Genomic DNA, 26,269 nt, shown 5'->3' with positions numbered 1-26,269 from the left:
TTTGATGAATAAGATAATTAATTAGCCAGCAAAGAGTAATTTGACAAATGGCTTTTAACAATTGAGCAGATGCTTCAGATTACTGTCTGCTGGTATAAAGCAAAACGCAGGTTTTAGCTGTAGCCAGTATCTGATCCCTTCATTTAAATCTGATAACATGATGGTCTGATCAGCTCTGAACCAAACGCCCTGCTGTCCAGACTTCATCTTCAGCCATGGAGAGCATCACTACGATGGATACGGCCATGACGGTGCAACCTACTATATTTCCACGTGTGGGCTACAGCATACTTTCATACCTCATGTTTATAAACACAATACTTTCTGTGTTTAATAACTTGTTGGTGATTGCTGTGATGCTTAAGAACGTGCATTTTCTCAACGCGATGAACGTCTTCATTCTCAGTCTGGCCGTGTCAGATCTCATGATTGCCACCTGCGGCTCTGCCATCGTCACCATCACAAATTACCAAGGATCTTTCTTCTTAGGGGATGCATTCTGTGTTTTTCAAGGTTTTGCTGTGAACTATTTTGGTGAGTACTGATTCGAAGGGATCATGGTTATTTTTTTAATGTTATGTGATAACATCCCCAAATATGTTGATTCCCTTTCGAAAGACCCCCTATAAAATGGTATATAGTGGCAGCTATATATATTCGTGTGCAAAGCAGAACTATTTAAAATGTGTGAATAATATTAAATATTTATAATATTTAAATAAAATGTTTAAAACTAAATTTATTACATGTATTTTTAAGATATCAATATTACATATTTAAAATGACATTAAATAAGTGACTCTTATAGTAAATAGAATTATAATATTATTAAATTAAATTATGTAAATATATAAAGATCCATTTAAAATGTGTGAAAAATAAATGATATTTATTTAATACCATATTTAGTAACTGTAATTGTGAAATTATATATATATATATATATATATATATATATATAAAATATTTAATACTTAAAGTATTACATATTTATATAGTTTAAATGTTTTTAAATATTTATTTAAGATTTTTAAATATTTAATTATAGCAGTTTATTTTTAAAAGTAATGTTAAAAATGAAATGTTTAATACAAAAATATATATGTATAATATTATACAATCTTATATATTATAATATTATACAATTTAAATACATTTAAAATGTTTTTTAATTAAGCCTATTATTTTAAGTATATTTTAAAATGTAATATTAATTAAAAAATTATATATATATATATATTTAATACTAAAAATATTACATATTTATAATATTTATGTAGTTTAAATATAACATTTAAAATGGCTTATATGAAGGCCATTATATTTTCATGTGGAAATCCCATTTAAAATGTGTGAGAAATTTTTTATACAAGTATTTAATACAACAAAGTTTAAAGTTTTAATACAACATTTAAAAATGTAATGTTAAAAACATTAAATGTTTAATACTAAAATATAATATTAATACATATATTTTTAAAACAACATTAAATAATTACTTTTATGTTAAGGCTATTATTTTGATATTAATTAGCTGCTATGATTATATTATCTCTACTAATACCTATGAATGATTAAAGTAAAATATAATAAAATTCTGATTAATCGCAATTTCTGACCAATTTTATATTTCAGAGTGACCAGTTTTTGAGCTGAATGAAACTGACACATAACATTTTTTGTGACTTTATAATCTTGAAACTCTGAACTACTGCTGCACAGAAAAAATTTTTAGACAATCATTAATGTCTTTCTTTCTAGGCCTGGTGTCTTTGTGCACTCTCACTTTGCTGGCATACGAGCGGTACAACGTGGTCTGCAAACCCATGGCAGGCTTCAAGCTGAATGTCCGCAGGAGCTGCCAGGGCCTTCTGTTCGTCTGGCTCTATTGCCTCTTCTGGGCCGTCGCTCCTCTGCTGGGCTGGAGCTCTTACGGGCCGGAGGGCGTCCAGACGTCCTGCTCGTTAGGCTGGGAGGAGAGATCCTGGAGCAACTACAGTTACCTCATCTTCTACACGCTCTTGTGCTTCATACTGCCCACCGCTGTCATTGTGTACTGCTACAGCAACGTCCTTGTGTCCATGAGGAAGGTAGGTGACTCGTTCTTACTGCTGACAAATAATAAACTCGTTTGTTGTATCAATGCAAATGACATTGCGTAATTTCAGATCAACAAAAGCATTGAACTTCAAGGGGGGAAGAACTGTCTAGAGGAAAATGAGCACGCAGTACGGATGGTCATGGCCATGATCATCGCCTTCTTCATCTGCTGGCTGCCCTACACCGCCATCTCTGTGGTTGTAGTTGTGGATCCAGAGATCTACATCCCGCCTCTGGTGGCCACCATGCCGATGTACTTCGCCAAGACCAGCCCCGTCTACAATCCCATCATCTACTTCCTTACTAACAAACGGGTCTGTTTAATGTGTCTTCTCTGACTTAGTGTATTTATGTTTGTTTACAGTAGAGTATATTAGGCCTATTGTGCAATGAAACGCTACAATTTTTCTCTGAAATATGTGTGTCCAGTTTCAAGAGTTGTCTCTGGAAATCCTGTCCTGTGGGCGATACGTCCCTCGTCACACTGGTGGTCTAATGATGTGCTCAATGCAGAGGAGCCAAAGCAGGATTAATCCGGTCTGATCTGAGGTCTGTCAGTGTGAATCATTCTGTTTTATAATTTTTCATAATATTACTGTTTTTACCATATTTTTGAACAAATAAATGTAGCCTTGGTTTGAAAAACATTGAAAAATATTTCCAACCCTAAATGTTTATTGTATATTACAGTACATTGTATAATCAGACAACATTATTTTTAAAATGAATCTGTTGGCGAAATATTAGATAGTAAGTAAAGTTTATTTATATAGCATATTTATCAGAGGGTTAAAACATAAAACAAGCAAGACAAACCATAAAACAGTAAAACAATAAAAACATAGATTAAATAAATTAGAATGCCTGGGAGTAAAGATATGTTTTCAACATCGTTTTAAAAGTTATAATAGAAGGTGCAAGGCAGATGTCCAGTGGCAGTTGATTCCAAAGACAGTGCGGGAACTCAAAAAGCCCCATCACCCTTTGTTTTTAAATGTGAACAAGGGACAGCTAAAAAAGCCCTGTCAGATGATGTTAAAGATCTGGAGGATGAAAGTGGAGTAAGAAGATATGTGAGATAAGATGGGGCTTGACCATTAAGAGCTTTAAAAACAAACAGCAAAATGTTTAATTGAATTCTAAAATGGACAGGAAGCCAATGAAGAGAGGCCAAAATTGGTGTAACATGATCAGTTTTCTTTGCCCTGGTCAACAGCCTTGCAGCAGCATTTTGTACTATCTGTAAGCGTGCAATGGATGACAGAGGAAGACCCAAATACAATGAGTTACAGTAATCAAGTAATCAAGAAGTAATAACAGCATTGCCAAGCTCATTTATAAGAACACTTCTCAACTCTGGGGGGCCAAAGACTATTATTTCCATTTTATCTTCATTAAGTCGAAGAAAACTATTGGATAACCATTTTTTAATGTCCCCAAGGCAGGCCAATAAGGGTTCAATGGAATCGCCGGCTTGGTATCATCAGCAGCATATAAGTGAAATGAAAAGTTATGCCTCCTAATAATATCTCCCAACGGTCACATATATAAATTAAAAAGAAGTGGACCTAAAATGGATCCTTGAGGTACTCCACAGATGATAGGAGCAATAGATCTTTAATTGTTCATGCATGCTATTTTTAAATTTAGATATTTACCTTAATTTAATAGTTCATACTTTATCTTTAAAAACACTATTAACACTATTAAAATTTAATCTTTAGAAAATCTCAAAATGAATAGCCATTTATCATATTGCCATTTTAATATACACCATTTATCGGTTATATATCACATCACAGCAATCCCATATAGGCCTAATATACCTAAAAGAATAAACAGTTACAAAATCACGTTAAAAATTAAAATGAATTAAAACCATTTTACACATTTTACAAAACGAAATTAAATGATGAATTCAGAGCAGTAACCTGACAAAATAAAAAGTGGGCATCTTAATCCCAGATTTAGACATCTTGCATGGAGAGTAAAACCTTTCCCAAATTAATCTCCTAAAAATAAGATTACTGATTGCTATGACTAAACTACAGCCTTAATCAAATATCAGTTCTGACTATTCTATTATTCAAAATAAAGCCTTTAAAAATTGGAATAAAGCTTTTTTTTAATTATTATTTAAATTAGAATTTGAGATTTTGTTGAAATAAACAATCTCAGTGGCAGAAATAAAGGGAAAAATCATTAAAATCACCCCTTGTGCTGTAATTGGCATTGTTCCGGTCTGGAGATGACAACTACGAACTAGCAAATTGCCTAAAACAAAAAAAGCATCCCCGGTGACCATGAGCCCTGCAGGGTGTTAATTGAAAAACGCAAACAAATGGAGAACCATAGTGATGATGAGGGTTAAAATAAAGGGGTTTATTACTACAGGCTCACCAAAAGCAGAAGACCAGATATGGAGTGAAAGGCGCGATTTTATTCTTAAATCAATATGGAATTAGCCGCTAATTGACTGGAGATGAGAAGTAATTTCACCATTGTTCTGGGACAAGTCAACAGCACATGGCAATACAATATAGAAGTTGCATTTGTAGCTGCCAATTGTCTGGTTTTGCTGGTCACTTTGCATGTAGGAATTCTCGCAAACTTGTTCGTGGCTTGGGCCGTGCACCACCAGAAGTTGCTCCAGACGTCCAACAACGCTCTCCTGGTGAATCTGGCCGTTATTGACATCTTGCGATGCGCTATTGATTGTCCATTGCTCCTCAGTGTTGTTTTGAGCGCTCGCGAGGCGCGAGACCTCGGCGTGCTGTTCTGCAGCGCGCAGATCGCGTCGTTTTCTCTCATCTGTTGCGTGCAGTTGCTCACGCTGGCGTGCATCAGCGCCGAGCGATATCAAGCCATTGCACATCCGTTTAAAAATGCCGAGCGCCGAAAACGGGTAACGGTGTGGATCGCCTTGACCTGGCTGCTTCCCATCTCCATATCGGTCATTTGCGTGATATTTGCGAAAGACTCGCCGGCGTACATCAGATGCAGAGGTTTGCGCATGGACACGTTAGACTCGTACGACACGTTTGGAGTTTACATTTTGACTCCCATCTGGTGCGTTTGTTTGACGGTCATCATTGGTTTCTACGGACGTATTTTCCTTTTAGTCAGAGCGCACGGTCGGAAAATATTCGATAAGGGTTCGCTTCCACCACCGGATAAAAAGAAAGAGGATACAAAGCACAAAAAGGAAGAAACAAAGACTAATATTAAAAACGATGCAGAAAAACCGAATGAAAAAGAGTCGTGTGTAGAGAATCCACTGGATTTGCATCCAACATCTGAGGAACTTACCACAACATTTGGGACTCATGAGCTTGCCACAGAAATATCCAGAGAAACCAAAGTCACCTTAATAGATGAACTTTCCAACGAAGCACCACAGGTTCTAGAAGTCATCGGGGAGCCAAACGACCACCAACCTACTTCAGAAGAAAGCTCTTCTCCATCAAATAATGAAGAAGATGGTGCGATAGAGTCAAGCACCCACCAAGATGCTGATGGAGAAGCTTCTGTAGGATCAACCAGTGAAGAGGGTGGTGTGAAACCAGACGTCCAGCAACATGTTGCTGCAGAAGGTTCTCAGTCATCAGTAAAAAGAGAAGATGGTGAGGAAGACCCAAACGACCAAGATAATAATACTTCAGACACTTTTCCTCCATCAGCTGCTGAAAAAGATGGTAATGTTGAGTCGAGCACTTCACAAGATACTACTGAAGAAACTTCTCCAACATCAGGAAATGGAGGAGAAGGTGCTGAAGAGCAAAACGCTCCTCAAGAAACAGCTGCTCCGCAGGAGGAGGAGGAGGAGGCGGCGGGTGCCGTCTGTATGATGCCGTCTCTCGCCCAAAGAGAGCGAGGAAACACCAAGAAGGAGAGCAAACTGGCCAAACGCTCCGGATACATCATCTTCACCTTCCTCATATTTTGGATTCCGCTGATTGCGACAGTTGTTTTAAATCACTTCTTTTACCAAAACGACAATCTAAAAGTAAGTTTCAAGCTAATATTTTAATGATTTGTAACACAATTTAACGTAGGCTACGCTCAAGGAGAAAAATGCCTCGTTCAACCAGATTGGAAAAAGCTCTCTAACATCTATAGGCTACCATTCACACAGCAAATAAATAAATAATGAAATAAATAATAAAAATTGATTACAAATAAATTAATAAAACATATGGTGGTAATAATTTTCTTTTAATAAATCTAATTAAATTTAATCAGATTTAAGCTAAATAAAATGGTCTTAATTATGACAGATATTTAAAACGAGACTTAAAGTCTTGAAGTAGGCTAAATGTATCTTGTTTCAAGAATAGATTAATAAAAGCTTTATACAAATTAAGTAGTTTTTTTTAATTTATTTTTTATTGTTTGCAGTGCATTGGCCATGGGCTAATAAGTCTAATGGATTTCATACAACAGCTAAAGTTACTACACTGTAAAAATGCTATAGTAAAAACCTGTTAAATGGTTTACGGTAAGTTCCTGTACAATTTACAGGGAAAAACCTTAACCTGACGTTCCCAGAATTGCCTGCGTTGCATTTCAAATTTTGTTTGAATTTGATGTTTTTTTCTTTGAAATAATCTTATCAGTTATGTTTATTAGGGTTGTATGTTACATCTAATGTTAAATTAATGTTTATTGCATATTTCAGTTTAATGAGTCTCACCATGGTGTTTAGTGTTTGTGTGAATGACACTGTGCACCTTCTATATATGTTATTATTTAAAAGCTGCTTGTGATGGGCTTTGGTTCATCATGTGACTTTCTCATCACCTCCTTCATTTGGTGGTTATCAGTGTATTTCAAAGGTATAAAACAGATTTCAGTACTTTAATAGGTTGGTATATTAACATTATATCAGTTAATGAAATTACAGCATTTAACTGTAAATTTAAGTTAAAACTTAAAATGTGTTACCGTATTTTTTATGGTAGAATTCCAGCAACCACAGCTGCAGTTTTTTTTTTACCATAAATTTTACAGATTTTTTTTTTTTTTTTTACAGTGTAATGTCTTGGCACCTGTATTTAATGTTTCAGATGGAGGTTTTTCGGGAGCTGGAGATTTTAACAGTGTCTTTGGTCTGCATGACATCCCTCACCAACCCGATCATCTACGCTGCGGTCAACCCTCAGTTCCGCACAGAATTTCACAATCTGAAGACCAAATGGAAAGCGTTTTTCACACGTTCATAGAGTTGCTGTATTTACTTGTAGGGACATCAGATCTGAGATCCCATTATGCCAAACGCTAGGCCTACATCTGATCAGTTTATTTATGTTGTGTTGTCGTATGCTGTTGGCCACAAATTAAGATGATGATGAATTAGATGCTGTCTTAAATCTTAAGAAAAGCTTAAACTGTTAATAGAATGAAACCGATGTCATGAATAATGTTTGTAAACAGCTGCATTTGAAATACAGGGTATTCCATTACATTATATTTTGTAAGACAATGTTAAGCCTTGACCTTTGAAAAAAAATAAAGATTGGGCATTTTGTGTTCTTTGATTTAATTTTCAGATTATATGGCGAAATATAATTTAATTATATGACTAATGTAAAATACATACTTTTTAATCATGTATAATCTGATACAGCAATGAGAAAATGTAATATTTTGTATTAAATTTTTTATTGAATGTTTTGCCCACAGATATCGATCAGAGATTTATCCTAAATTTCATATATAAATATTTAATATATATTTTAATCAGAAAATAAGTCTTACTAAAATAGTTATATCTCAAATATACTTTTTAGACAGCTGTTTACTCACAAAGTCATATTTTAATATAGACAGTAAGAAACAAACAGAGCAGTGCAACAGATGAAATTGTTCACTGTACAAATAACGTCTTCAAACAGCGGCATCTATGTTAAGACTTCAACGGCATGATTTCAAGAACATGAAGCTCAAGTAACGATGAACCATCAGAGACTGTACCAACACAGAACCACACTAAAACCGGACCATTTTTGCAAAATACCTAATATGTTTCACAATAAAATAGCTTTAACTATTAATTCTGTACAATCCAAAATACATCATTGTGCGTCTCGTTTTTAGTAAAATAATAAATCCTATTATCACAAGCAGTCTATTTTTCTTATACTTGACAAAGTGCTAAATCAGGTCCACTTCTTATTGAACAAAACAGAAAAGAATTGTTATTGACGTACCAAAGGATAAAATGTGATGAATAGTAGCCTAAAACACAAAGTAAGTCTAATGTTAATCTGAAACAGTAAACAATGTTTCATAATAATGTAAATCACACATTGACTGCATTGAGCTGAAATGTCTTTCCCTCAACAACCAGCAGGAGACGGAGCAAAAAAGTACAGCGCCAGCAGGATGAAATACACCACCACCAGAGCAGTACCTGTTCACACAAACACATACAAAACAAAGTGTTTGAACACTTTATAAACATCAGTCAAACCAATCTGATCCATCTATCTATCAACAATATCAAGCCTGCAAGAGGTCTTGACAAAATAAATATAATTTATACAGAAATAAATATTTACCATTCAAAAGTGTGTGTGCTTGGTAAAAGTTTGGGGGTTGGTAAATCAGTAAGTCTGCATTTATTTGATCACAAAATACAGTAAAACAGTACTATTGTGAAATATTATTACAATTTAAAGTAACTCTTCTATTTTAATATATTTTAAAATGTAATTTATTCCTGGGATGGTAAAGCTGAACTTTCAACAGCCATTACTCCAGTCTTTAATGTCACATGATCCCTCAGAAGTCATACTAAAATGCTTGTAATGCTGACAGTTGTGGGAAACCATGATACATTTTTATTTATAATTCTTTGATGAATAGAAAGTTTAAAAGAACAGCATTTATTTGAAATAGAATTGTTTGGAACATTATAAAAATCTTTACTGCCACTTTTGTTCAATTTAATGCATCCTTGCTTAAAGCTGCAGTGCGCAATTTTTGCCTCTTCGTCGCCATCTAAGTAATTCTTCCTTAGAACTGGTTCTCTTTAAAATAAAAATCTTGTGTAATTCCATGCAGCCCTAACGTTATCTTTAATCAGATGCACATTTAAAACTGGAATATAATCTAATTTCAATCACTTACATGTGTTTCATAAACACATAATCCTTTATGGATTACAATCCGCCATCAAAATGATAAATTTAATTATTCCAGCTGCTGTGAGAAAAGGCCATAAATGACCTGCCACCTGCAGCATCCTCACATGCGATATATAGCCAACTAGCCAGGACAACGTCTTTATGCTTACAGACGTGACGTAATGATGCTCGAATTTCCCGTGAATTCCTACCACTCAAATTAGAAAACATTACTATAAGTTTACCGCTGTTAATCGGGTTGAAGTAAGGAGATAGTTTTGAACACTGGCCGATTAAGTACTTGCTCAAAAATAGATTTTGGATAATTTTAAACCAAAAAAAGTTACGGACTGCAGCTTTAATATATGTATTTTTTAATTACTGATCCCAAACGTTTGAATAGTGTTGTAGTTTTTAAGCACGAGTCTGCAATTTTGCATTTTTTCATGAAGTGTCAGTGCTGGACGACGTAATTTTAGGTAAGGTTACCAACCCCTGGTTTAGATAATTGCTTTTACCTTGAAAGTAATCAGACTTTCCATCCATAAAAATATAATTCACAACGATGACACTAAAGATGCTGGCCCACAGGTGCAGGTCGCTGAAGATGAGTACAAAGCCAACATCCTGTCACAGAAAGATTGTAAGGTAAACACATTAATACAGCCGTCACTGAATATCTGTAGTATGTCTGCATCAAACAAGCATATCCAAAACCACTCACATAAAAGATGTTGAATAAAACCAGGATGGGGATCTGAATCATGCACACCTGCACTGCAATGCAGCTTCCAACCTCAAAACTGAAAAACAGTAGAAAACACCCGATGAAATAAACCTGTGGTTGAATAAATGAGACAAAAATAGTTGTCCATTATTATGTCTTGATGCCCAAAGTGTTACAGACAAACAAACCTCAAACTGATTGTATTCTGAAGAGCAAACTGCACTCCATTGATGAGTTCTGGGATTTCAGGGACCATGGCCAAAAGAGTCACACCTATGAAATACTGAGATGAAGAGCAGGGTCAGATCATACATGCAGAAATACATTAGTATTGATCTGCACGACTGATTTACTGCATTATCAACCTGAGATATAGATGAGTGGCTGAGAATGGGCTGGATGTGTTCGGTGGTCAGGTCGGCACACGCAGACATCAGCACTGTGGCAATGATGAGGATAAGCAAAGCTCTCCATCGGGACCAGTGCACTGACGCTTCGAGATGACCTGCCGTGTGCACACACAAACACACACACACACACACACACACACACACACACAAGTTGTGGTTTCATTTCATGTTGGAGACCTCAAAATTGACTTCTATTATTCTTAAATGAATCCTATTCTAAATCACTACACCCTAACAGACAACTTTGGGCTGATATACATGGAAAAAAGCATTATTTTTGTGATGACCATGTGTCTGTTCAAAGCTTCATATTAGTACATTTATTTAAAAATGTAACAAACTCACCCATTCCATCACCAACGTGAATGTCGTAGATGTGTGAATGTGTTTTTAGAGTAAAGATGAGGCCGATGATATAAGAAACGGGCAGTAGAATGGAAATGGTGTACACTAGAGGCCTGAGAAAATAAATACGTTAACACCCACAACAAAAATACATGAATTATATTTTATTAATATAAAAAATGTTATTAATAATGCATCATAATTAATTATTATATTTACTATTTTTAATAATGAGCCTCTAAAGACTGAGTATACAAAATGAAAGTGTTCACACTATGAACTTACTGAATGTGACTGTGAAACAGGCTGTAGCTGTTTTCACTCTAGTGAACCAGAAAGAAAAAACGACTATAGAAACGTGCAGAAAATGGCTTGATGTTTCTCTTTCGTGCGTCATGTTTTCACGTTTAAATGATGTTTTTTTGTAATCTCACCAGGTCGTAGTGGCAGTTTTTGCACATGAAGGATCCGCTGCTGTTGGTCCCTGTAGAGTTGGTGCAGTCCTCACACACCAGATTCCCATAGGCTTTGGAGAAGAGCGTAGGGGCAAACACTCCTACAGGGGAAAATTATGGAGATAAAACAGTCTTAAAAATTTATTTCTTTACAAAATATGATAAATTATATCAAAATTGCAAAGTGGATCCCATTATGGAGCACCCATAGTTTTGCCTGAGATTACCTGATGCACCCCTGGTCAAGATTTTTTCTATAAAATTATATACATCCACACATTAAAAACATAATTAATTAGAAAATAAATAAATAAATAGACGGCTGATGGCTGATGTTTGGGGAGACGGGGGGGGCTTTGGGCCCTGTTGCCTAGCAGCATCCTTCCCTGGTACCCCTGTTGGGGTGTGACATGGGCTGAGGAATTAAGTTCTGATATGTCGTAGCCACGGTGGGATCGGAGGCACCCTCCCCCCCAATTATTAAACATTTATTAATTTATAATCCAATACTAATATTATTAATATTATTATTTATACTTGCCCTCTTCGTTGTACTCCACCCCTGCCCAGTTTTGATGAAATTATCTTTTATTATTATTATTATCATTATGATTAACATTATTATAGTTATTATTGTTGCTAATAACATTTGTCTCTATTATTATTATTATTAGTCTTTATTTATTTCTATCTATATATTTATGTTTTTTTTACTCTACTTATATCTGTTATCAATCTATTATGATGCTATTTCAGTTGAATGCTTCCTTCCCCAACCCTAGATACAATGACACACACACAAACACACACACACACACACACACACACACACAGACATATGAATGCAAATACAGGAGTTAATCAGAATGGACTTGTAATGTTGGTCATCAGTATGTTTGTTTGTCCAAGTGGTTCTACATTTTGGCACATGTAAATATTGTCACCTTCTAAACTCAGTGCTTTTTTTGTTTGTTTGTTTGTTTTTTGTTTTGTTTATTTTTTATTCTCTTTGTCTTATATGTTATATGTTTGGTCCATGGGGTTATGTATTTGGTACATGTAAACATTGTCACATTCTTTACTTGCAAAATAAAAAAAATAAAAAAATAAATTAAAAAAAAAGATTTTTTTCTATGATAAATTATATATTTCCAAACAGCATTTCACAAACTCATAACCTAATTCAATTTCACAAAAAGAAATTGGTAGATACACAACTAAATTTAAAAATCATATTTTGTAAATGTAAATTTGGTAGTGTACTTGCAAGTCATATTTGATGAATTTGGATTAGGTTATGAGTTTGTGAATTGCTGTGCAAATATATAAACCTGCTTACACACTTGTGAATTATGTTTTGTATACACATTAATGCTGAGACATTATGTGAAATAATGTATTTCCACAATGTTTATGTACCAGTTATTGTATTTGAACATATCGTGAATGTTAAATAGTTTGCGCATTTCTCATTTATTTTTGTAAGTACAATAATTTTAAGACTATTTCTGATCCATAGAAAATAAATAATGACGATCGACTGTAATGCAAGAATGCAATCTTTTGGGGTCATATGATGCGATTTCAAGTTTTGCCTTTCTCTTTGGAGTGTTACAAGCTGTTCATGCATAGATAAGATCCCTGAAGTAGCGAAGACTATAGTCTCAAAACTAAAGAGATATTCTTCATAAAAGTTAAGACTCAACCACGCCCTCCTAAAACGGCTCATTCAAACACGCCCCCAACATGTCTATGTCACGATGTGGGGAGATTTGCAAAACATCGCCCAAATGTTTACACAAAGAAAGGGGGCGTGATTTTTTTTCTCGCTGTAGTATTGTTGCTGCCGCCGGCGCCGTGTCCTGGAGACGCTGTGTTTCATTGTGAAAGCAAAACTATTTTGTTTGGGCTTCCAAAAAAGGACACAACTAGAAATCAGTGGTTAAGTTGTATTTACAACACTGTTCCAGAACAGTTCAACCCAAATATTAGAGTGTGTGCAGCGCATTTTAACGGAGGACTATTTCCTGAACCTGGGAGTAGCCTGCCAGCTGTGCACAAAGGCCGTTTCTATAAAGTGGGGCAATTCCAACTTTGCAAGGACAGTCTGGCGCTTCTGACTCACAGCCTGTAAGTACGTTTTCTTATTTAAAGAATTTGCCACTGACTATTCACACGCGAGTTTTGAGCTGTGTAGATTAGCGCTAGTTGTTTGTCGTTTCTCAGATCACAAATGCAGACATGTTAATGTTTACGCGGCGCGATGCAATGCATTCATGCGTTCATTTTAAGACTATTTTAGTTCCATTAAAAATAAATAATTTTGATCAAATGTGTGTTTTGGTATACTGTTTCATGAAATAATGTATTTTCACAATTTATTGTGCAACATGACTTCTATAATAAAATGTTAATAATCTTTATAATACAAATTAAATTATGTAAATGATCTAATAAAATAGATTATATTATACTATATAATATCACATTATATATAAAATAAATTCCCACCCTCTATTATTTCCTACTTGACGAGTTTCACTCAAAAATTGTCACATTATTTAATTTAAATGTGTTTACAGTGTCATTTCACACTGTCTTTAATTACTACAGCAGGAGAGAAGCGCAATAACAAGCTAATTTTTGCCACCTCATAGCACATGACGTCTTACCCCCTATTGATATGAAGAGCAGAGAGGAGCTGACCCCTGCTGAGCGACTGTTGAACCTCTGCTCCCTGTGCCTGAAACCTCCGATTATCATACAGATCCCCTGAGAGACACACACACAAATATAACGGTCATGCATTGCACACTTGGCAGATTTAAGATCCTCTGCGGTGTAACAGATCTCATACTGGTATGAAGAGGATGCAGCCCAGCAGGGTTCCAGTAAGAGCCGCCTTCACGATCTCTTGCAGGCACTTATTCCCCTGGTGATGACCTCTGAGCAACGCTGTGATGTAAAAGGTCAACTCTGTGATGGAGCCGAATGTAGCGTTCACCACGGCCCCGACAGCAAAGTTACTCTGAGCGGAAATACTGAGAATAGAGATGACAACAGTGTTGCTGTCAAAAGTATTTGTTAGGTTCTGGTGTTGTTCTGGTGTAACTGCTCACCTTGCAATGCCCATGCCGATGTAATACGAGAGAGGAATGATGGAGCTGACTGCTGTGGCAAACTTGACTTCGGAGCTGACAAACTGGTTTGATTTGTCCACGTAACCAATCACTAGTGATACTATAACTAATGGTAAGAGATCTATAGTGACTCCATGTAAGGAAAATGCCAAAAATATATTTTACAATTTTACAATTACATATTGTAATGACAGAAAACATGTCACAAATGTAACCTAATGTGAAAGTATTCTTTTAATGTATTCTTTTGAATATCTGGACTGTACCAGCCCACCAGGAGGCCACAAGAAAAAATATTTGAAATAAGTTAATTAAAATAATACAACTTAATTAAAATGTTAATCCCAGCAATGTACAACCTCAAAAGTTTGGGACAAGTAAGTTTTAAGAAATTACAAAAAAATTGCTTAATAAATAAATACTTAAATTCAGCAAGGATGCATAAAAAAAATTCAAATGTGACAATAAAGACGTGTAATGTTACAAATGAATCAATTGCTATTTTAAATAAATCCTGCTCTTTTTAACTTGATCAAAGAAACCTAAAAATGTCTCATGGTTTGCACAAAAACAGTATATGCAGCACAACTGTTTTCAACACTGACAATAATAATGTTTCTTGAGCAGCAAATCATTATATTAGAATTATTTCTGAAGGATCATGTGACACTGAAGACACTGGAGTAATGAATAATTGCATCATAGGAATAAATTACATTTTAAAATATATCAAAACAGAAAATTATTATTTTAATTTGCAACAATATTTCACAGTATGACAGTTTTCACTGTATTTTGGATCAAATAAATGAGATTTAGTTCAAAAACATTACAAAATCTTACTGACCCTAAACTTTTGAACATTGTTGTGGATGTAGTATAAAACCTAAACTGACAACATATTTCTGAATATCGGTATTAAAGATTTATAGGTTTGTAGTTTGATTTTGAGGATACTGACAGCAAAAACATTGATCCCATCCACTGTGTATTTATAGTAGTAGAGGTTCACTGCATGGTAGCAGCACAAAATGACTCTGCCTTCATGCTCCTGAGCCTAAAAAATTTCAAATACAATTATTAACATTAAAATGTGTGAATTTGCAAATATAATACATGGTCATAATTTATATTAATTCACAGATGTCAAAACCCCAGTGGACTTTATAATCATAGTAAAGTGGCACCTCTGTGGCTTGGCTGATGTGAATGTGCTCGGGGGGCATGAGCAGGATGGTATGTAGGGTCTTTGCGCTCATCTTGGCCACAGGGATGGTGAAAACCAGCAGCCAGGAGACCAGACACAATACAGAGTGTGTTACGACCAGCAGAGGGTAACCCACCAACAGCCATGAGTATGTGCTCATACGCCGCTGAAATCAAATGAGTGATTACAGTACAAAAAACTAACAGGAAGAAGACAAAAATACTAGCCCTAGTGTACCAGGAGGTAATATTCATTACTACAGTCTTCAGTGTCACATGATCCTTCAGAACTCATTCTAATATACTAATCTTTTCTCAAGTATACAAATATAAATAATAAGTTTTTACTATTAGCGTCTCACTCTCACTATAATTATATATATATATATATATATATATATATATATATATATATATATATATATTCATACTCCTCACCCAGTAGTGGTCATCCTGTGGACTTCCTGTGGGCTCTTCTATCGTCTCCTCCACAGGTGTGGGCAGCAGGAGAGGAGAGGAAGACTTTCTGTCCTCATCTGCCTCCAGAGAAGAATTATCCTGAAGGATCTTCACTCTGTACACCGGCACAGAGACACTGGCCTGAAAATGGCAACATCTTGTTCAATTTACTTCCAAACCACAAAGCATCCATGAACAGGCATGTGATGAAAGCAGTATTTGCAAGATTTTCACGGAGCAGGCAAATGAAAATCAGTTCAAAGGGACATTGTGTGTGTGGAGCTGCCACAAGACTGATACAAAGATCATTTTTCATATCAGAATTTGGATATGAAAAGAAACACAACCTTTTCAATCAATTTTCCAAATGGCCACAGAAAATAGCAGGACAACCTCCAACAGAGTTTCGCTGAAATAAAAAAGTGTCACATTTTTGATCCAGTGAGAGACACTAAAATGTATCGATATTTATTTAGACAAATTCTTACCATAGGGGATACCAACAACTGTGAGGAACATTAGGAGTCCAACGAAAACATAAACCAGAGCGATCCACCAGCCGAAGAGAAACACGTAGAGAATGTTGCCACAAGTGAACAATGAACCTACTGAAACCCGAGAAAGTAAAGGGGAACAAATTAATGCAATGCCATTTTTCAATTTATTGGATTTCCTTTATGTTTGTACAATAAAACTTCACTATAATAATGCAGTACAACATTAACAAGATTTATTCTTAAAAAATTTTTTTATTTGTTTGATTGCAATATATAGTACCAGCATGAAACAGTTTGAAAGTAAGAAGTTTTGATTAATAACAATTATGATTAAAATGTATATTGAATAAATAAATAAATGTAATTAAAAATTGTTAATAATTAAAATATTATAATACTTCATAGTTTAACTACTTTATTCTCCACATTTTCAAACAATAGTAATAAAAAAATGAGTTGGCGTGTACAAACATTTCACTGATTCTACACATGTACTACAGAAGGAAATGAGATAAGTTTGGTCTAACCTGAGTAGGGTTTAATAACGTTTAGTTCAGAGTATAGCTCCTTCACAATGTCCGACCTGTCCTGAAAGGGACGCTCTGTCACATGACTCTTCCACTTCCTGAATCCGAACTTAAATAAAGAGAACAGAGCAACATCAGCATCAGCATCAACAATACGCAAAATTAAACTGGACATATGTGCTCAGTGCACATTTACCTTATAATTATTTGCGAGTTTTTGGGCCTCTACTTCATTTTCAGCACTTATGGTGGTCTTGCACGGGTTCTCATCCCATATTTCTTCACTGAAGCTGCATGCTGTTAAGAAGTTGTAAGTAAGGACAAAAAAGGGGTAGTGGCATCATGTTAGAAAAGAAGCACAGAAAAAAACATCCTTGCTTTTATGCAAAGTGCATTGGGTCTCACTTCTCTGTGGGTGTTTCGGTGTGTAGGAGCCGCTTGGTTGCAGCAAACAGGAGTGAGTGTGAGCATCGCCGGCTTCTGAGTGAACGTGAGCTACACAAGCCCTGTCACAGCATGAACCGGGCTGATGACTTCCATGATGGTCCTCTGGAGAATCTGACGAATGAGATGAAAGCATGGTTTATTAATAAGCATTTGCATCAATTTGGTTTTATTTAAATAATCACATTTTCAAAATATATTCATTTGAATTCCTTAGAATCAGCAGCATATATCTGTTAATTGTGGAAAAACATAAACGTTACTTTAATGTTAAAAACAAAAAAACGTTAATTGTAAATAAAACAATCATGAACATGGTTCAAATATGTAATAAATTGAATTTAATTATAAATATCTCAACCTGGTTACTGTGTATTAGATACATACACATTGATTTATTAGTAGTCTGCAATCCAAACAAATGGAAACTTTATTATGTAATTACATAAATCTTAAACATTAGGCCTTATTAATTTGAAACTTACACTTCTTTTTTGTTAAATGTTTTTCTTGTTTGTGCTTTATTTCTTTGTAATAAATGCCACTTGGATTTATATTTTATGTAATGCAATTATATGAATACATTTTTAAGTGTGACATAAACTATAAACAATCAAATCTACAGTATTTTCAATAACTGCTGGTAAGCATAATTTAAATGCATTTTGCGTCTCAGTTTTAATTCAGATCTAGCCAAAGATATTAAATCTGGAGACAGGAAATTCTTGAATAGTAATTGGGGAAGTGTGGACTGATGCGGTCTCAGTTTCAGAACAATTTAACAACAGAAAACTGACTGACTGCAAATGCATTAGAAGAAATCATTTAGAGAGATCCTGATTCATTTATATCCAGGATAAATCACAATACAAGTTATAAAAATCCATTAATGTGAAATGCAACAGACAGCCATTCATGTCACGTGAATTTATGATCATGTTACATCAATTGTTGCATATCAAAAGTAGTAATTATAACAAAGGTGTAATAACGCACTGCACTGTTGACAATACAAGCCAGTGGATTCTTTTTGGTCCTTCAGTTTACATACAATGGCCTTACTTTGTTTACCTTGCTTGTCTGAGTCGAGTTTTCTTCTTCGCGGCTCTACATTCGTTGTCATTTCAGCACATTCTCTTCTCCGTCTTTCCACTTCAGTCTCGAATGACAGACAGTTCTTCAGTAATCAGCCTCATGTGATTCAAACGCACTTACGCCGAGTCACCGTGTTGCCAGATCTCGCTAAATTTGTGAGCGAACTGGACTTACAAAACAAACCCCAAATAAACGAATCTCCCCACTAAAAAAGGTAAAATAAGGCACTCCTGTTTCTGGCGATTTTCAGAACACTCTTATAGGATCCGAATGCGTCAAACTTTCTTATGCTATGGAGTAAAATAAACCTAAAAAAACACAGCATTAAATGGTTTATAATAAGAGGACATGGCAACCCCGAGAATCGGTAAGGCTAATGGGAAATGTAGTTCTGAAACTCACTCAAAACAAATTTTAAGAGTCTTCACGAAACAAATTCAATAAACAAAGGTTATTAAAACTTAAATATTTATTTTGAGGAACTTTCACAAACCTGGCATAAAAGTCAGAAAGCATTCCAAAATGAAATCATAGCAAATATTAACCACTGTTTTATTATTGCCTTATAACATAAAACAGTATTTCTTAAATAATGCATCACTGGCCATGTCGATATCATCATGAAGCATCAGAAAACAGTCACAGTACAATCAATGCACACATCCTGTAAAATTAAGGTTCCTGGGTCATTACTACATTAGCATAACCTGAATAACTTTTTTTTTAGTAGTAAACTTCACTTGCATTATGCAGCACTGAAGAAACACTTATTTTTCAAGGCCTTTCACATTTCTAAACACATGCAGAGATGTTATAAGAGTCCTTTCCATCACTAGTCTGGATATCCAAAGCACTTAGTGTGGTCAGAAAAAATATCTGCACTCACTTGGCAAGAAAACGTTTGGCAGTGGAGATGTTCTCAAAGGTTCTCAAACGAGGTCTGTGGTGTTCACAAACATCTATTATATGAACAAAAATCACTCAAAACACCTGAGGGGGTCATTTCTTGTCCACTTTCCAACATTTTGAGAGGATACCAATGACCTACCAAGTGGACAACCTGCTATCAGTAGATATAAACACTGTTCCAGCAAGGATTTAAAGCTACAGTAGGTTGTTAGTGCAGAGTGCTATTGTTTAAGTAGATAAACAAGCTTCTACACATTGAAGAACGGGTATATTTGGTAAAAAAAAAATGTTCTGTAAGAGGTTATGTGAGGAGTCTGGCCACCTGTGACTTCACCTCCTCATCTGGATGGGACAGCAGCAGGGGCAGTTTACGGTGCAGCTGAGAGGAGCCGTCCAGCAGAACACAGTACAGAGAGTCCTGCCTCCTCCTCAGAGCTTCAGCCACCTGTGCAGAGGGTCTCCACGCACGCAGGTACCCCACAAAAAACAACAGGCGGAGAAGAACAGATGTGCTTGTGCAGCCGTCAAACAACAATATCAGGGACGCTGGAGCCTGTGAACAGATTTACAAGTAAATGGAGGAGCTTGTGCCAACATATAACAGCTCTTAAAACTAAGAGGAGAACTAAATCAGGGCTGAATCAAAATATAACCAGAATCGCAACATGGCTTAGTGTGAGTATCAAATCACAAAGATTGTGATTATTTTTCAGAGCGCTAGCTGCAGTTTACCACCAAAATAAATAAAAATAAAATATAATATCAGCATATAAAAACTGTGTATCAGAATAAAATAAAATAATAAAATTTCACAATGAAATAATACAATATATTACTTAATAATAATGAAAATTTTAGGGCAATGCTGAAAGTCTAATCAGTTTATATGCTGATGATCTTTTACTATGTGTTATGGATCCTGTTGTTTCAGTCCCTAAAATTTTAAATTACATCGACTGACACTTTTAGTAAATTACCAGGATACTCAATTAATTGGAATAAAAGTGAATTTATGCCCCTAACAAATAACTTAAGCGATACCTTTTTGAATAATATACCATTTAAAATAGTGAAGGATCACTTTACATATCTTGGTTTGAACCCTAAATATATTTGTTCATATGAATTTTTTAGACATGTTTAACAGAGTCAAATTAAACATTGAAAGCTGGAAACTGCTCCCTTTATCACTGACTGGCCGTGTGAATGTGATAAAGATAAATCTTCCGATTTATTTACCTGCAACTTTATTTTTAAACTACTTGATTCAGTTATTCTTTCATTTGTATGTAACTATAAAACACCTCGCATAGCAAAAGCCTACTGATTGTGGAGGTCTTGGCCTTCCCATTTTTAAGCATTATTATTGGCCAGCAAATGCCAGGGCTCTCACTTTTTGGCAAAGGGGCTTCCTGGATGATATGAGACCTGAGACCTCTCCATTATATCAGTGCCAGAGTCCTCACTCCCAGTTTTGCTTTTTACAGAGTGTAAATGTATCAGTAAATTAGGAAGCAGTAATTTTGTGTTGAGTAATGAGATTTTGAATCAGATTAATAAATTTTATAAATTAACAAAAGTTTCAGTCAATACACCAATATCATGTAATCCTTCGTTTGAGCCTTCTCAGATTGATGGTACTTTTTCAGGATGGAGGAGAAAAGGTTTATACTGTATAGGAGACCTCTATAAAGAGGGTTAATTTGCATCTTTTTCACAACTTAAAAGCAAGTTTACACTCCCACAGTCTCACTTTTTCCATTATTTGCAAATTATAAATTACATAAAGAAAAATATTCCACAGTTTATAAATAAACCTGAAAATCATATTATTCACGATCTTTTATCTTCTCATCCTGAAACCAGACATCTGGTATCTTGTTGAATAAAGAGTTGTTCGGTAAATTTGAGATATAAATTAATCCAGTTCAAAGTTATACATCGTCTTCATTATTACAAAACTAGATTAAATAAAATATTTCCCTCTATATCTATTTATTGAGGGAAAAGTGATAGTTAATAGTGAATAAGTGTTCCCTATTCTAAAGTGTTACTAAATTTTCGAATAGTTTTCTAGTGCTTACAAAATTAATATTCAACCTGACCACAATCTGGCTATTTTTGGCTATTCTGATGTAATGGATACTCATCAACAGGCTCTAATGGTAGGCATGACTGCAGCCAAAAATGTGATACAACTCAATTGAAAATCTCCACAAGCCTCTTGTTTTCAGAGATGGTTGAATGAGATGCTCTACATTATCCAAATGGGACAGTTATGTTTTGGTGAGCTCTCCTCACAGAAAAGATTTGAAGCCACATCATGGGGACCTATCTTGAGACCCCTGGAAATTTAATTTCTGTATTCTGTAAACCTCCCTTCTATATATATATATTTTTTTAAATATACATTTCTGAAGTATTGGATTTATAAAACAATTGTGAATATTTTCATTTATGTTTATATACACACACATTTTACAAATATATTATATATACTTGTTAATTGAGGCAGTTCGTTTTTTTTGTTTGTTTGTTTATCTGTCTGTGTGGGTGTAAATGTGTGTATTTTGCTATCCTATGTTGGTTAACAAACACACTGCATTTGTGTTTGTTAATATAACTTCTAAACTTTAAATAAAATATTTTTAAAAATAATTAATTTTAAAATAGTAATAAATTATTTTATTTTACTTTATTTTCATGTTGACAATTATTATTAAATTAAATAAAAGACAAAATAAATATTACTAATAATAAATATTACTTTATTAAATAGAATAATAGACAAAATAAGAAACATTAATATTACAATATTTTAATGTGAAAAAGCAAATTAGTATTTAGGAGAATATAATACTATTGATAATCATAATGTGAATTTATTTTATTTTCATGTTGATATACAAATTCATTAAAATCTGGACAAATTGTAAAGCCCTACAAACAAGCACAGTACCCCTTTTTTTAAATAATCATATTTTAATTGCAAATGCAATTTTTATCTGAAGAAAAAGTCACAATAATATTCTTTCCCCAAATCAAATTGTGCAGCCCTTTGAAAATGAAGAAATTAAGACATATTAACACATAATTTGTAGGGCAACACAGAAATAAATTAACATTATGATTATCAGCATTTTTACATTTTCCTAAATACTAATTTCTAATACTAATAAATACAAATTTTTGTTTTATTTCACAGGAAAATACTGTAATAGTAATAGTACAAACAAGCACAGCATTTTTTTAATAATCATGTTTTAAATAGTAACTGCAATTTTATTTTATTTTTTATTTGAAGAAAAATGACAATAATATGTGACCCTGGACCACAAAACCAGTCTTAAGTCGCTGGGGTATATTTGCAGCAATAGCCAAAAATACAAGGTATGGGTCAAAATTATAAAAAAAAAAAAAATTATGCCAAAAATCGTTAGGACATCAAGTAAAGATCATGTTCCATGAAGATATTTTGTACATTTCTTACCATAAATATATCAAAACTTAGTAATATGCATTGCTAATAACTTCATTTGGACAGCTTTAAAGGTGATTTTCTCAATATTTGATTTTTTTGCACCCTCAGATTACAGATTTTCAAATAGTTGTATCTCGGCCAAATATTGTCCTATCATAACAACCCATACATCAATGTAAGGCTTATTTATTCAGCTTTCAGATGATGTATAAATCTCAATTTCGAAATTGACACTTTAAGACTGGTTTTGTGGTCCAGGGTCACAAATTCTTTCCTCAAATCGTGCAGCACTAAACTAAATCATGACCACAGAGTGACCTTAAAATAGACATAAGCATCAACAGCAGGCACTGAGAAAAACTAGGACACCTAGCAACCAAGGCGATTATTTATAGATTTATCTATTTATAATCATATTGTTTTGGTATGACAGAATAGTCACTGAAACCAACTGCACTGGATCTCACTTACAAAACAGTGAAAGCATTACAGCAGAAACCATAAAAGACATGCTTGTTCACCTGAGCTTGCACAATATCGTCCATCAGATCTGGATTGGAGGAAAGATTTACTAGGACCTTCAGGACTTGGATCTGCAGGAACAGATTAAATCTTAAATATATCTGATTGTGTAAACATATAATTCAATATGTGACTCGAAAATCACCTGCAGGACTTCATTGCTCACTACGAGAAGCGACAGGAGGAGGGTGATAGAATTCTTCATCAGATGCTGGTGATTATCAGTGACTGACACATTAGTGAGCAATCTGAGCGCTGCCAGCTGAAGGTCAGAGTTCACCGGTGACATCTCAATCATCTGCATCACTGATGGCACATATATCTGACCAACAACAACAGAAACCATAGTGTAAGCATAGTTATCCACGGGACAGCGAATGAAAAACATTCAAAATGGTGTCATTTTAGTATTATTTATATATTATCATAGTATTTATTAATATTTTGAATTAGCGTTTTTTATATTTTTAATTTACATTTAATTTCATTTTTATAGTTTTCTTTTTAATTTTAGTTTGTCATTTTGTTATGTGCTTTTGTCATTTTTATATTTTATTTCTATACAGTTTTATTTTAGTCATTTTAGTAATTAAACATACTCATTGATTTCAGTTAATTGCCAAGGCAACATTTCTAATTTACATTCAAAGTTTTTAAGTTTAAGTTAATATTGAAATCTTATTTTATTTCAATTACTGAAAATATTTTAAAGAGATAGTTCTCCCAAAAATGAAAATTCTGTCATTAATCACTCACCCTCATGTCGTTCCAAACCCGTAAGTCCTTCGTTCATCTTCAGAACACAAATTAAGATATTTTTGATGAATTTTGAGAGCTCTCTGACCCTCCGTAGACAGCAAGTGCCCTTACACGATGGACAGCATACGCTGTTTACGTTCAGTGAATACTAAAAATGGCGCCAAGGTGACACGGAGGAGACGAATTGTTGAATAAAGTCGTTATTTTTGTTTCTTTGCGTACAATCTCATAGCTTCATAAAATTACTGTTGAACCCCTGATATAACATGGATTATTTTACTGATATCCTTGCTATGTTTCTGGACGTTGATCGTATGGAGGGTCAGAGAGCTCTCAGGATTCATCAAAAATATCTTCATTTGTGATCCAAAGATGAACGAAGGTCTTAGTGGTTTGGAACGACATGAGGGTGAGTAATTAATGACAGAAGTTTAATTTTTGGGTGAACTATCCCTTGAAGTTAACAACACTAATCTGAAACTAGGGTATTATAGTTAATTAAAACTAAAACCATAATAAAAATATTTTGTTACTTAAAATGAAATAAATGTTAACTGAAATAAAATAAAATAATTATTTTAAGCTAGTTCCCAAGGCAATATAACTCATTCGTTTAGTTTAACTTGAAGTGCTAAAATAATAAACTCAACAACTCATTTATTTGTTAATTTATTTATTAACTCATTTGTTAATAATAATAAAAAAAAAAAAATCTAAAAAGTAAATAACGCAATACCTTCAGCTGCTCTTGATTGCGGACATTCATGCTTAAGTTGTTCAAAGCATTTAGAGTCTGAACGCGAATCTCAGGTGAAGGGTCTGAGAGGAAGCCTGCAATGATGTGAAGACCTCCGAACTCTCGCAGGAGATCCTAATGAAGAAAAGCCAAAAATTAATTCAAATATGATGCCTCATTTGCATCTGTTCACTCTTCTGCAAGTTACAATGTATTAAAGTAAGTCTAGAAGACAGAACATCAGATGACCTGGTTTACTGTGAAGGCAGCAGCATTTCCTAACGTTACAAGAACTTTCCTCCGCTCTTCTGGGTTTGGGCTGCTCTGCAGAAGGGAGAGAAGCATACTTAGATGTCGAGGCTCCAGGCTGGCAGCAGATTTTGAGAAAATATCACCTTGTGAGAAGACAAAAACACAAAGAAAGGTTTGTGTGAAGGAGACATCTACTACTTCCGTTTTTAAATCAAGAACCTAGGACAATAAAATGAAGTTGACACACTGCCTATATTTACTCACTGCAAGTAATGTAACAGTTATGATTGGAAAACAAACCCTTCAAACTTACACAGAGCTGTCAGTAAGCAAGACTTTATATAACACACGATCCATCTGAATGTCACTTACTAGATTCAGTGTCCGCAGAAGGATCCAGGTTATCACTCTTACTGACAACTTTAAATCCAGACACTTTGGCCATCAAGCTCCCAGGCTGAATAGTCACACTTTTAGCAGACTTTTTTCTGTTTACTCCTGCATCTCCTGCGCGACCAGAGACTAGTTTATAAATACCATATGAGGCTCCGGCTCCTGCTACAATCCCCAACAGAGCCTTCATGCTGCCGAGGCGGGCTACGACATTGTCGTCTCCCATTCTGCGATAGGCGCAGATTTCATAGATACAGGTTAACACATGGTCCTTGTCCTGCAGGATAAATACAGATACAAACAGTTCCTGGTCCTCATACCCGTCACTGAACTGTTTCCTCTGCACGTTGCCGCCTATTGCATCAGTGGACGACCAAAACATTTCGCGGAGTTGTGTTGTGTTGCGTTGAGCGTTCATGAACGATTTTGTGTTTTTGAACAAATTACATTTCTATCACTATTGAATATATATATATATATATATATATATATATATATATATATATATATATATATAAACGTGATTTACAAATATTATTTGTTTACTTAAAATCCATCCATCCTTCTATCTATCCATACACACAGTCGCTACACACAGTATATATATATATATATATATATATATATATATATATAAACTTTGTATTTTGCTATTAATTCCTCCTGGGTTTTCTCCTGACTAACC

At 34.5% G+C, this 26,269-nt stretch overlaps 4 protein-coding genes across 6 annotated transcripts; 2 read left to right on the top strand and 2 right to left on the bottom strand.

Annotated features, from left to right (window-relative positions):
• Positions 1–22: 22 nt before the first annotated feature.
• LOC131534246 (parapinopsin-like) lies at positions 23–7,304 on the top strand. The gene is made up of 5 exons (XM_058767004.1): positions 23–534; positions 1,762–2,090; positions 2,169–2,414; positions 2,530–2,649; positions 7,167–7,304. The coding sequence occupies exons 1-4, from the start codon at positions 216–218 to the stop codon at positions 2,641–2,643; spliced, it is 1,008 nt and encodes a 335-aa protein (XP_058622987.1). The 5' UTR covers positions 23–215; the 3' UTR covers positions 2,644–2,649; positions 7,167–7,304.
• On the top strand, positions 2,669–7,617 carry LOC131534243 (uncharacterized). The gene is made up of 2 exons (XM_058767001.1): positions 2,669–6,106; positions 7,133–7,617. The coding sequence occupies exons 1-2, from the start codon at positions 4,583–4,585 to the stop codon at positions 7,379–7,381; spliced, it is 1,773 nt and encodes a 590-aa protein (XP_058622984.1). The 5' UTR covers positions 2,669–4,582; the 3' UTR covers positions 7,382–7,617.
• A 260-nt stretch (positions 7,618–7,877) lies between these two features.
• Positions 7,878–18,665, bottom strand: cax2 (cation/H+ exchanger protein 2). Of its 3 annotated transcripts, none has more exons than XM_058766999.1 (20): positions 18,500–18,652; positions 17,399–17,551; positions 17,190–17,290; positions 16,994–17,102; positions 16,458–16,574; positions 16,317–16,378; positions 15,949–16,110; positions 15,492–15,677; positions 15,262–15,361; positions 14,284–14,425; positions 14,022–14,205; positions 13,837–13,936; positions 11,144–11,265; positions 10,995–11,032; positions 10,710–10,822; positions 10,320–10,459; positions 10,143–10,237; positions 9,952–10,030; positions 9,746–9,854; positions 7,878–8,512 (listed from the first exon to the last, which is right to left on the bottom strand). In XM_058766999.1, the coding sequence occupies exons 1-20, from the start codon at positions 18,558–18,560 to the stop codon at positions 8,439–8,441; spliced, it is 2,247 nt and encodes a 748-aa protein (XP_058622982.1). In that variant the 5' UTR covers positions 18,561–18,652; the 3' UTR covers positions 7,878–8,438. The 3 variants fall into 3 exon arrangements, with proteins under 3 accessions (XP_058622982.1, XP_058622981.1, XP_058622983.1); XM_058766998.1 differs by having other exon boundaries at positions 7,882–8,512; positions 16,458–16,577; XM_058767000.1 differs by having other exon boundaries at positions 7,884–8,512; positions 16,458–16,577; positions 18,509–18,665.
• A 334-nt stretch (positions 18,666–18,999) lies between these two features.
• armc10 (armadillo repeat containing 10) lies at positions 19,000–26,008 on the bottom strand. The gene is made up of 6 exons (XM_058767003.1): positions 25,564–26,008; positions 25,189–25,334; positions 24,940–25,074; positions 23,590–23,766; positions 23,444–23,515; positions 19,000–19,994 (listed from the first exon to the last, which is right to left on the bottom strand). The coding sequence occupies exons 1-6, from the start codon at positions 26,000–26,002 to the stop codon at positions 19,743–19,745; spliced, it is 1,221 nt and encodes a 406-aa protein (XP_058622986.1). The 5' UTR covers positions 26,003–26,008; the 3' UTR covers positions 19,000–19,742.
• Between the last annotated feature and the right edge of the window lie 261 nt (positions 26,009–26,269).

The sequence above is a fragment of the Onychostoma macrolepis genome, chromosome 25, assembly GCF_012432095.1.
Source record: "Onychostoma macrolepis isolate SWU-2019 chromosome 25, ASM1243209v1, whole genome shotgun sequence".
Lineage (NCBI taxonomy): Eukaryota > Metazoa > Chordata > Actinopteri > Cypriniformes > Cyprinidae > Onychostoma > Onychostoma macrolepis.
The sequence above is the reverse complement of the archived record's forward strand: the minus strand, read 5'-3'. Positions and strand labels throughout refer to the sequence as shown.